This window comes from Tupaia chinensis, unplaced genomic scaffold (assembly GCF_000334495.1).
Source record: "Tupaia chinensis unplaced genomic scaffold, TupChi_1.0 Scaffold000146_1, whole genome shotgun sequence".
In the NCBI taxonomy this organism is placed as follows: Eukaryota; Metazoa; Chordata; class Mammalia; order Scandentia; family Tupaiidae; genus Tupaia; species Tupaia belangeri.
In genome coordinates this window covers 17,883,815-17,895,708 of record NW_006159616.1, presented here as the reverse complement: position 1 = coordinate 17,895,708, position 11,894 = coordinate 17,883,815, and the positions used below count along the sequence as shown (strand labels likewise).

At 45.6% G+C, this 11,894-nt stretch overlaps 2 protein-coding genes across 3 annotated transcripts in view; one reads left to right on the top strand and one right to left on the bottom strand.

Moving 5' to 3' along the window:
- Window positions 1-1,587, top strand: part of RNF207 (ring finger protein 207) — a 26,085-nt gene extending 24,498 nt beyond the window's left edge. Inside the window, exon 20 of the mRNA XM_006145402.2 lies at window positions 4-1,587. Coding sequence (XP_006145464.1) covers window positions 4-21 — 18 coding nt within the window. The 3' untranslated portion in view covers window positions 22-1,587. The remainder of the gene's footprint in view (window positions 1-3) is intronic.
- Window positions 1,588-3,082: 1,495 nt separating this feature from the next.
- ICMT (isoprenylcysteine carboxyl methyltransferase) lies at window positions 3,083-11,868 on the bottom strand. 2 transcript variants are annotated; one of them, XM_014586605.2, is made up of 6 exons: window positions 11,635-11,868; window positions 10,813-10,901; window positions 9,739-9,908; window positions 8,741-8,958; window positions 6,201-6,229; window positions 4,959-5,053 (listed from the first exon to the last, which is right to left on the bottom strand). In XM_014586605.2, exons 1-6 carry the CDS (start codon window positions 11,827-11,829, stop codon window positions 5,050-5,052), a joined length of 705 nt encoding a protein of 234 aa, XP_014442091.1. In that variant the 5' UTR covers window positions 11,830-11,868; the 3' UTR covers window positions 4,959-5,049. The 2 variants fall into 2 exon arrangements, with proteins under 2 accessions (XP_006145463.1, XP_014442091.1); XM_006145401.3 differs by lacking the exon at window positions 6,201-6,229 and having other exon boundaries at window positions 3,083-5,053.
- Window positions 11,869-11,894: the final 26 nt, after the last annotated feature.

The window sequence follows — 11,894 nt, the reverse complement described above, 5'->3', positions numbered from 1 at the left end:
AGAGCCTCCACTGAAAAATAAAGATCACCACAGACCCAAGGAGAAAAATGGGGGAACAACCCCACAGGGACAGAGCCCTCAATGTAACAAATAAGACTGGTCCCAGGTTTTGCACTTCAAGACTGGGACGTCCAAGAAGAGGTGGTTCTCGTGGTTATTTTTTTAACAACGTAATAATTTATCAAGAGCAAAGCCCAGAGACTCTGACAGGTCATAATCTTCAATTCTTTGGTTTGGGCTAAATTTTGCTTTTTACTATGTTCACATGCATGAAGTCTTGGTCCTTGTCACAGTAGCGTGGGACAATTTGCCAGCCCCTATGGAGAATGTTCGGTGAGTGAACACCAGCCTACAATCCTTCACCATCTATTTACTGAGTGTCAGGCCCTCCTGGTATGAGTTTTAGGTAATCAGACTCCACCACTGTGGGGCACCTGCTATACCTTGAAGGAATCTAGTTCTTCTGGAATCACCGCCCCATTGCTAACCTGGTGCCACTAGAAAGTTCCACCCTGCAATCGGAATAGTGACTCACCAGAGGGCAAAGGACTTCTGCTCCAGCCTCTCTCCCTGCATGGCACAGGAAAAGTTCATGAAGCCAAGGGAAAGAACCTGGCCAGCCTATGGTCACGGCTAGAGTCACTTCTTCCCCCAAACTACTGTAACTCTCCTACGTTCCCCTTCTGTTGATAGTAAAGCATCATATAGCAGCAACCATTTTTGTAGTAGCTTTTTCCTAGTACTTTCCATTTCTACACAGTACCCTTTTTATTGAGTTTAATTTCTTTTTTTAAAAAAGTAACTTGCATGAACTAAAATGTTAATGGTTTAGGGAGCAAAATGATGCCTAGATGGTCACTTCTGAAGCAAATACCCTGCTTGATTCAGTGGTTTAAACAGCAAACAGCTTCTATGTGCTCAGGAGGCCTGCCCATCAATGTATCTATCAATAGACACCCCGTGCCCCTGCCCCTATCTCAGAGCACTGACATTCACATTCCAAAGCATTCCAATCCTCCATGGTAGCCTAATGGGCAACAGGAACTTATCACTACAAACTGGCTAGAGGTAGGAATTCACGACTGAATGGAGGAGGCAAAAATATACCTACTTTGATGCTGTAGGTTCTGGACGTTTCCTATCCTGCAGTGACGTGACCCTGGAGTTTCTGCATCTCACACAACCACACTTGTGTTCATAGTGAAATCAAGTACAGTTTTATTTAAGAATCGGAAAGAATAATCAGTATCTGTGAAAGAAAATCCCATTTAAAATATTTAAATAAACATCTCTGTATGTAAAAAGAAGAGTAGAATAATTACTCTGTTAAATTACTCTCCTTGTGACGGTATGGGCTGCCTCCACTCAGGATGGGCTGGACATGGACGTCCATGATATGTGTCAAGTCTTTTACAGCAGGACATGGACAGTGAGCATGTCCCACCACGAGAGGGTGAGGTCTTCTAACTCTGCCAAATCACTACAAAAGCAGACTACGGTGGGACATCATACTACCTACAGCAGTAGAAAGTGCAGAGGAGGCACAGTGCTTTACCGTGCCTGCTATGGGGGCTGCTACCCACGAGCTGTGGTCAAACCTTACCAGCCTGACTGGCTAATAGGAATGTTTTTCCCTGTCATGTCAATCCCCCAGATGAGCAGATAAATGGAAGGGATTAATAAAGCGTCCTTTTTTTAGGCTCAAGAAGCAGTTCACACCAATGAAAGGACGTCAGGTACACTGTCTTTTGCTCTCTACCCTGCTAATGGCTCACTCTCCTCTGTCTGTAAACCGCCACTCTCAGCTGCAGTTGGCAAACCCTCCTGAAATGTTTCAGAGGAGCTTTGTTGTGTGCGGTACCCGTTTTCCACTTAAGAATCTCCACCTTAAAACCTACAATGGAAAAAGAAGTCCCTTGAGTTTCTTCAGCTGAGGAAGTGGGTGATGTGGCCTTTACAGTGAATACATGAAAAGCCGTTTACTTCATTAACTTGATTCTCTGTCATGGGCCAGTCACTGCTAAATTTACAAAGTTAAAAATAGGGGTCAGCGACTGCAGTTCAAGTCCCAGATCTGGCAGCTTAAAATTCACATTGGGCGCATGTGTGGACATGCCCAAAATCCCAAGAGGAGGATGGAAGAGAAGGGATTGTGGCATGGCCATCCCCCTTGATTTCTCACTTTCCCTCTCTGTCTCTCTTTGGTCAAGCACACTTGCCCTGTGGGGGGGTGGGGGAACTCAAAGCACAGTACTGGATGAAAGTTAACCAACCACTTGCCAAATCCTGCCCTCCAATAGTTCATCTTTTATCCCTAGTCATTGCTGATTTCTGCCCTGAGATTATAACAATGCTCTCTCATCACCTCACCCCTGAAATTACTCTTTAAAATGGAGCAGAAGACAATGTCAGGTCCCCCATGGTATGAGCAGCATCTTACAGCAAAACCCTAAAACCTTTGACCTGGGTTCCCTAAAGCTGCTGGGCCTGATGTAGTGGGCTTTCTGGCCTCTAGCACATCAAATGCCAACACCTTTGTCTAAATATCCACAAATCAAGGGCCATCATAAGCTGCTCTCTATCAAAAGACAACTGCAAGGGCCAGCAGATGGTATAGTAGTTACATCACTGGACTCTTACATGGCCGAATACAGTTCAAGTCCCAGACCCAGTGGCTTGAAAATCACGCCAGTGTATGTGCATGCATGCCCAAGGTCCCAGGAGGAGAATGGAGAAGAAGGGTTTGCAGCATGGATATCCTTCCTGGGGGGGAGGGGGGAGCTGATTCCTCACTTTCCCTCTGTCTCCCCGACCCCCGCACACACCCTAAGGCAAAAACCTCTAAAAAAAAAAAAAAAAAGACAAGACAACTGCATAGCCCCAGTGAGAATGGAGGCTGAGTCCAATCCTACTAAGAAGCAGCAAGAAATAATTCCCCCTCAAAGAGCTGGGGATGGGCTGAAAACCCAATTACTCCCTCTCCCCCTCTGCAATATTAGTAAGTGGAGCTTTCTTTGCTAAGGGTAGTCTAGAGAAATTTAAGACTTTGATTCAATTCCAATTCTCAAACAGAGCTAATGAGTGTTGACATCTCACTGGGGATCATTCACTCCAGAGAAACTCACTGCTGATGGCGTCAGTCATAGCCCTGGCCGGAATCTCACTGCATGGCCATCAAATCCAGCAGTGGGATGCCAGTAATCAATGAATCCATAAACCTCTTTGGTATATATAAGAATGAAAAAAGCAAGCCATGAAATCTAGAAATAAGTAATATTTCTGAGTTGGTAAAATGCTCTTTTCAACATACATTTTAGGTATCTGGTAGAGTAAACCAAATGTCTGCCCATTTTTATGTAACTCATATACAGTATAGATTTCATTTATATCATCCCCTTCATCTAAGTATTAAAAACATTTGACATTTTTTTTTTTGTCTAAGTCCTCACAACACCCCTGTGAGGTAGGTGATATTGACCCCATTCTACAGATGGGGAGGTCTAGGCACGGAAAGGTTTAGTGGCTCCTTGCAAGCTATGTGGCACGGTGACAGAGCAGTGCCCTGGCCACTTGCCACCACGGCCTTCACATTCGCTCTGCATTAGTGCCACCACAAAACTGCACGGAAGGATCTCACACTGAGGCTAAGTTCCTGTCTAGTCTGGAATTAAGCAATGGTCTCACCTCTTAAAGCTTCTATGTTTGATGTATAAAGCCGACTATTCTTCCCCAAAATTGTAAAACAAAAATACCGACTGAATCATGGTGGGGATTATTTGCTCTATTTGAGACTATTTTTGAGAGTCGATCTGCTTGAATTTGTAGCTGTGTATGCTCAAACCCCTTGGGAAAAGACAGTTGGAAATGGCATGAGAGATGACTTAATTTTGAGAATGGAACATAGAAAACGATGAAAAGATTTACACTGAAACACAAAAATAAACTGTGGTGAAATGAGAGTAGAATCCCAAATAAATGAAGAGCAGTATTTTTCAACATTTAACGATGCCTTGCACAGAGCAGGTATTCAGTAAGCACGGCTTAAATAAAGGGAAAATGACACATCTTTGACCGGCCTGTCGCCAATAACAGGAAGAGAGCAAGAGCCAAGACCCTCTAGAAAAGCCCCTGGTGGCCCATAGTCTCCAGGCCTAGGGTGCCATGGTCACATAAAACCACACTTGGGCAAATCGTCTGGAGGTGTCTATGCTGACTTGTTGCCATATAAAAGTTGGAGCCAGAAACACCAAGTGAGTCCCCTTTAAACTTATACTGCTATTTATAAAAAATAGATATGTAAATACGATTAAATATGTGAAGCGCCAAAGCACTCTATAAGGAAGTATCTTTGAAACTGTATAGATGCTCATGCACTTAAGGACAGAAATAAAGAGGTTAAAGCTGTGCTGTTTGTGTCGTCCGGTTAAATTAAAGGTTGTACGTGGACTTGGAATGCTGATAAGCAGTGATGCCCGCTACCCCTTTCTGCCGTAGAAGCAATACTGAGAGCAGAGAGTCCTGGTGACAACTTAAACACACCCTGGCCCGGGGCGGGGGTCAATGGGCTGTGGCCTGGGTTCTCACCGGGTCTCTGCTGAAGGGGCACTGTTGAATATTGCTGTGATTTTCTCCTTGTTCATCTTTAATCTATGCCCTACCTTGATTCAGCACAAGAACAGATTGCTCTGGTGGGCCCTTCGGTCCGAAGGCCTTCTGACCATTTGGTCTTGAGTGACATTCCAGAAGAATAATTAATTAGTGACATATAAAATGATTAAGAAAATTCATTCCACAGCGTGGCCGACCGGAAGCAGTTTTGTCCAGGCTGTACCAGGTCAGAGGCCCCTCGGTCCCTCCTGACCACTGCCCATCATAGCTCCACCTTCACTCCCTTTATGAAAGGCAGGCCTGTGGGCACCCTCTTCTTATACTCCAAGTACTCCTCTCCAAAAAAGTGAATTAACGAGATCTCTTCTTCTTCTGTTCGATCACGGAAGAATCGCCACACCGTCAGGGCATAGCCAACACCGCAGATGGGGTTACAGAGCATCACCTGACAGAAGAAGACACCAAGTTATCATGGTGAGTGTGGCCCGTGTACTTTTGCCAGCATCTGTTTCCCTCCAACACCCAGGAGATGTTTGTGCCCAGTCCCAGGAGACTCCTACAACACTGCTAGGGTCTGAATGCATGCTGATACTTTCACTTTAGAACTGAACCCTCATCACTGTGGCTTTTTTATATACCTTACTGTTGCTCATCTTTAACTGAGAGATATCTAACAATGACAAGGAAAGGTCAATCTCTTTGATTACAACCCTCAGGTCAGGGTTGTAATCCCTAATATGAATTCCCCAAAACAAGGAGTGTAATTCCAATACTGTCTTCCTGTCCAGCTCCCTGCCCTCCCACTCCCCCAACTAGATTCTGTGCCATAAAGTCAGTTTAGTGCGGCATGAGCAGCTCCACAGAGAAGAAGACAGGAAGCAGAGTGTTTTGTCCATAGTAAGAGTAAGTACTGTTCCAGGAAAGATGTGTTGCACATGTTCTGGGGCACAATGTAAAACAACTGTAGTCAGATTGGTACGAAAAGCTCCTAAGTCCCAAAGCACATGGTATACAAGGTGGTTAAGGCGCTGGATCCCACATGGTCAACCACAGTTTGAGTCCCAGAAGTGGTGGCTTGCTTTCTCTCTCTTTCTGCCTCTCTCTGGTGAATGCATGTGTACCATAGCAAACAAAATAATAACAATAAATTAATTAAATTAAATAAATAATAATTTTAGGGGGAAAAAAAAGTTCACAGAATGGGACCAGCAGATGGCATAATGCTTACATTGTTGGACTCCCACAGAGTCAACCATGGTTCGAGTCCCAGAACCAACACTTGAAACTCAGGCTGGGTGCATGTGCATGCATGCCCAAAATCCCAAGAGGAGAGTGAAGGAGACGGGACTGCAGCGTGGCCATCCCCCGTAGGGGGTGATTTATCATTTCCTATCTCTCTGCCTCTCTCTGTCTCTCTGGCAAGCGCCCATGCCCTATAGCAAAAATATCTCAAAAAAAGAAAACAAAACAAAACAAAACTCATGCCAGGCACGTGTGCATGTATGCCCAAGATCCCAAGAGGAGAATGGAGAAGGGATTATAGCGTAGCCATACCCACTCCCGGGGTGGGGGGTGTGGTGGTAAGTTCTTACTTTCTGTTTCTCCGGCAAGCGCCCGCGCCCTATAGCAAAAAAAAAAAAAAAAAGGTCACCAAAGGCGCCAGCAGGTAGCATACTAGTTAAGGTGCTGGACTCCCACACAGTCGACTGGTTTGAGTCACAGACCTGGTGGCTTGAAAATCATGCCAGGTGCATGTGCATGCATGCCCAAAATCCCAGGAGGAGAATAAGGAGAAGGGATTGCAGTGTGGCCACCTCCCCTGGGGGGTGATTTCTTGCTTTCCCTCTCACAGTCTCTCTCTCTTTAAGAGGTTTTTTATCATAGGATGTGTGCACTTACTGGAGAGAGAAAGACAGAGACAGTGAGAGGGAAAGTGAAAAATTACTCCTCACAGGAGACGGCCATGCCACAATCTTTTCTCCTCCATTCTCCTCTTAGGAACTTGGGCAGACATGCACATGTGTCTGGTCTGAGTTTCAAGCCATGGGTCTGAGACTTGAACCATGGTCGGCCATGTGGGAGTCCAGCGACAAAACCACTATACCATCTGCTGGCCCCAGCACAATCTCTCTTTGAACACAGGCGCCCGCCCAATGGCAAACTCCTTTAAAAAAAAAAAAAAAGTCATGGGAAATGTGTACTATGAAACTATATGAATATTACACGTATTTTTACACCAAAATAAACTCATGTACCTTTATTATCATTATTATTAAAATTTTTCTATAAGGTATGTGTGCTTACCAGAGAAAGAAAAAGAATGCACCTGCTAGGGGGATGGCCTTTCTGCAATCCCTTCTCTTCCATTCTCCTCTCTAGATTTTGCACACACACACACACACACACACACACACTTGCCTAGCATTTTTCAAATTGCTGAGTCCAGTACTCAAACCAGACAGTCAGCCATGTGGGATCCAGCCCTCTTAACCACATCACCAGCTGGCCTCAAACTCATACTTTAAATCCATTTCTCCACAAGTTTTTTAAGTCCCCTCATATAGTAAGCAAACATTTATGGCAAATTATCTTACTCAACTATTCCCAGAGATTATGAATGATCATTAATAGGGAAGCTCTATATGTTTCAGAAATACAAAATGTAAAATAAATGCTGTTGGTAATTTGCCCCACTAAACCAGAGAGTCCCTAGAGAGTCCCCATGGACCAGGCATTAACAACAGAATGTCTGGGGGCCCTGAAGGGATTTTCTCCAAAGATAAGATTAATTTTTTTTTCTTTTCTCTTTCTTTTTTTTTTGGAGAGGTTTTTGCTATAGGGTCCATGCACTTGCCAGAGACAGAGAGAGAAAGTGAGAAATCACCCCACATGGGGGATGGCCACACCACAATCCCTTCTCCTTCAGTCTCCTCTCGGGATCTTGGGCACTCACATACATGTGCCCAGTGTGAGTTTAAGCCACTGGGTCCAGTACTAGAACCGCGGTCGACTACATAGGAGTCCAGCGACATAGGCATTACACTAACTGCTGGTCCCAACAAGGTGAATTTTCTAAGGTCTGCTCACATTCTCTGGCCAAGTCTTTCAAGGATCAAGAGTACAAATCAAGAGATAGTTGTCAAGAAACAAAGCCTTGGTCTGCAGCCTGAGACAGAACAAACCTCTACAGTTCTCATTAACCTAACACTGACCTTGGCCTCATTAACACCTAGTTCTGTGAAAACTGGTTAACCCATCACAAGTGTGGCAGAGGGCACTTCCTCCTCAAAGTCCTATCTCTGTCCCAACGCCACTAGGGTGCTCCAGATGTAAGTTCAAGAGGCAGAAGTGGTGTGCCAGGGCGGGTGATAGCACTGAGAATCATCAAGAATTTATCATGCCTGATTCTTTTTTTTTTTTAAGAGAGATTTTTGCTATAGGGCGCATGTGCTGGCTGGAGAGACAGAGAGACAGAAAGCAAAAAACCACCCTCCTGGGGGGTGACCACACCAGAATCCATTCTCCTTCACTCTCCTTTCAGGATCTTAGGCACACATGCACCTGCACCTGATGTTGAGTTTCAAGTCACTGAGTCCAGGACTTAAACCACGGTCGGCCATGTGGGAGTCCAGCGACATAACCACTATGCCATCTACTGGTCCCATCATGCCCAGATTTTATGTACGTAGTAGTAAAAACATTAAGGACTAAATTAGTTCTCTTGACTTTTTTTTTTTTTAATAATTTTTTAAACTTTATTTATTTAAATTTGACCAGAGAGGGACAGAGTGAGAGAGAAAGTGAGAACATAAGCTGCCAGGTCTGAGACTTGAACCGCAGTCAGCCATGTGGGAGTCCAGCACCCTTAACCACCACACCACCTGCTGGCCCAGTTCTCTTGACTTTTATTTGGTTATCACTCGAAACACACTAGAGAGTACATATGCCTATGTATTTATTATTACTATTATTGCATGTACCTATTTAAAGGACACCAACTTTGTGAATATACTAAAAACCACTGAATTGTACACTTTAGAGATAGTAGATTTTATGGTATGTGAATCATACACAATTTTGAAAATGTAAAAAAAATAAATTAGGGAAACTAGTGTTATATTTGATACTATACCTGAGTTCCGATACTCCAGTAAAACCACCCAACATAGGAAGGATGCCGGAACCAAGCGTACACTCCGCTTGTCACCAGAGTATGGGTATCTGATTTTTCATTTTGCACCACGTGGTTGAAATTGGAACCAGCTGTAAACATGGCTGCTTTCCTCAGACATTCTCCAAAGACCACCATAAGCAGCCCAGTGGCACTGAGCCAGGAGATCTGCTTCAGTTCTGCAGGAGACAGACATTGGTGACAGAGAGCAAAAGCACTGGACTGTTGAGCTCCCCTCTTCGCTGCTTAAAATTAACCTATTTTCCCAAGCATAGAAACATCAGAAAACAAGCTTGTGGGCAATTAGCATTTGCCATCACATGAAAATTTAATGATAAGAAAGCGCGTTCCCCTAAATTGTGCTGTTCATCCATTTACTTTAGTGCCAATAAGCCAATTACAGTGTCAACGTGAAGAGGACCTCCTCTCTAAAGCTGATGGGCTCCCTGGTTCAGGTTTCTATGCCATCCCCATAGTCATGTCCTTCAGGTGGGATGAATACAGCTAAGAGAAGCAGAGAAAGGTCCAGGGTTTCCAGCCTGAATCCTGGGGCCAGATACATTTTTATTTCATTGGTGTAGGAAGTTCAGAGTAGGTTCTAGATGCAAAGGTTTTTGCCAGCAAAATCTTCAGATGAAACTTCTCAAGTCACAGAAAATGCACAGATCACACGGTGTCTGACTGTAAAATGAGGATTATGACTATCGAAGTTTGAGGCTTCATAATAGATAGTACACTATGTTATGCAAGGTTTACAGCAAAAGGTCAGTGCGTCCTCAATTCAAAATCCAGAAGTGGAATTCCGGAGCAGAGCTTGTCCTTTATAAATAGCTTAGTGAAGATAGAGGCCTGGGGGAAATCGCTCAGGGGAGATTAGACCTGAAAGGTGAACCAATGTCACCATCCTCAGTCTGCGTAAATGCCACCCTTCTACAGGTGGAGGAAAGTAGGGCACTAACCTGGCCAAAAGATGTTTTCAAGTGTGAACTCTATCCAAGAAGAAAGAGCAGCCACTGTATACTCCAGACTGTGATTCAGGAGAAAGGAATCCAAGGACAAACTTTTGGGATTATTGACAGCTGTCACTAAGTATTCAGAATAATGGAATAATGACAGGGAGCACATGTACCTATTTAAAAACAAAAAGAGAGAGAGATAAATTGGGGTAAGTGAATACAGTTAACCATAAGTAAAAAGAGAGATTTGGGCTTGCTGAACTGTCCCTAATTCTTTGAGGGGGTCCTACTGTCATGTATGAGTGAACATCAGGCACCCACACATAGCATTTACTCTCTCAGGTTTACAGAAAATGGGATTTTTAAGGGACTATGTTTCTGAATGTCACAGACCAAAAAAATTAAATAAATAAAAAGGTCAGAGAGGCATTATGGACCCTTTGGTCCTTTTAAAATGACATTATATGTGGTAAAACATGAAACTGAGAAATATCAAAATAAAGTGATATGTCAGATATTAAATTAAACAAAAATGAAATAATTCCAGCAAAGAAGGATTAGAGGGCTCAGAGCATTGAGAATAGGAGATAAAACGTTTTACCTTGATGCCACTGGTTCCTATCCAGGTCAGAGACTAGAAGGCTCAAGGGACTGAACTCACAACATAGGGGGAAATCCTCCACCGGCCTTAGGGGCTGCACTAGATGTGACCTCACAGAAATTAGAGATGGAAAAGGCCTATGAAGACAAGCCAGAGCCTTGCCTCTTCCCATCACAAAGGACCTGTTCCCTCTTCCAGGAAGGACTCATCAGAGCACTCAATGCTGTCCCAGCAGCTGCAGATGAGAGCACTTTTGATGAGGGTGCCAAGGAGACTTGTTTCCACCTGAATCAACCAATGGCCACAAGTTTGCCTGGTCTGAAATGTGGAAATCTAAGTGGAAACCAGGAGACTTCATTTCCATAGAACCCTAAACAGCGTTCTGAGATGAGACACAGAAATAAGGAACTGCCACTACTGACCCTCTGATCTGTCCACTCTTGCCTCAATACCATTATTCCCAGAGTACTTCTTACCAGCCAAAATGATTCCAAGAAGACTGGCTGAAACTTAGCAGCACTCCGCAGCCAAACACAAAGCCAAGGAAACAAGCTCGGATGGCTATCTGAAAGGGACCCAAAAGAAGCTCAGTCACCCAGCCGTTCAAATGGAGCACTAGCCCAGACTGCAGACGACCCTGGGATAACCAGCCCACTGGCAAGCACACAGAGCTCCTCTGCTCAGAGGTTAAGAGGGTGAAGTAGGGCTGCCTGCGTTCAAATCTCACACCCACCCTCACGGTTGTGTGGCTGTGAGCAAGTTGGCTTCTCTGAACCTCGGTTTCTCATCGCCATCATGGGGATGACAACTGTCCTACCCTTTGGGGTAAAGCACTTACGAGTGCCCGCCACGTACACTTTAGCTGCCATTACTATTACTATTATTCGGGGCTACGGGGAATCTGCTTAACCCTAGTTTATTAGCTGCATTCTCCAAAGTCCGCGCAGGGACTGGTCAGAACACCGGGGACTCTGCGCCCAGTCCTCACCACGTTAACTGTGGAGCTTTTGACCTCACACTTGGCAGCAGGTAGATCTCCACACCTTCAATTACATAAAAGAACTCGTAGGCTCGCTCACTCCCCACCCCACGCGCATCTGTCGCAGCTGTTGAACGGCACGAACTGCAATTTAACACCTACTCCACAGGGTGGAGGGGGCTCGACCTGGAGAGGTGGGGTCCGTCCAGCGACCTAACTCACGGCTGCAGAACTCGGTCGTGAGAGGCAGTTACTGACCAGGGGGAGAAAAGTGTCCCTGAGCCGCGCCACCCCGGATCGACCCTCGCCCGGCCCGCACCTGGTAGCGCGGCGGCCGGTACAGCAGCAGCAGCAGCGCGTTGAGCCCGGCCACGTAGAGCGCCAGCCCGGTGCGGCCCTGCAGGCCGGCGCGCGTGAGCAGCGGTAGCGCGAGCACCGAGGCACCCAGCAGGAAGGTGGCGAGGCTGAGGCGTGCCTCGGAGCCCGGCGGAGCCCGCGCCGCGCAGCCCGCCATGGCGCAGGGCGGCGGACGAGCGGGCGGCGGCGCCGGCGGTAGCCCCGGGAAACCCGCCGGGCGAG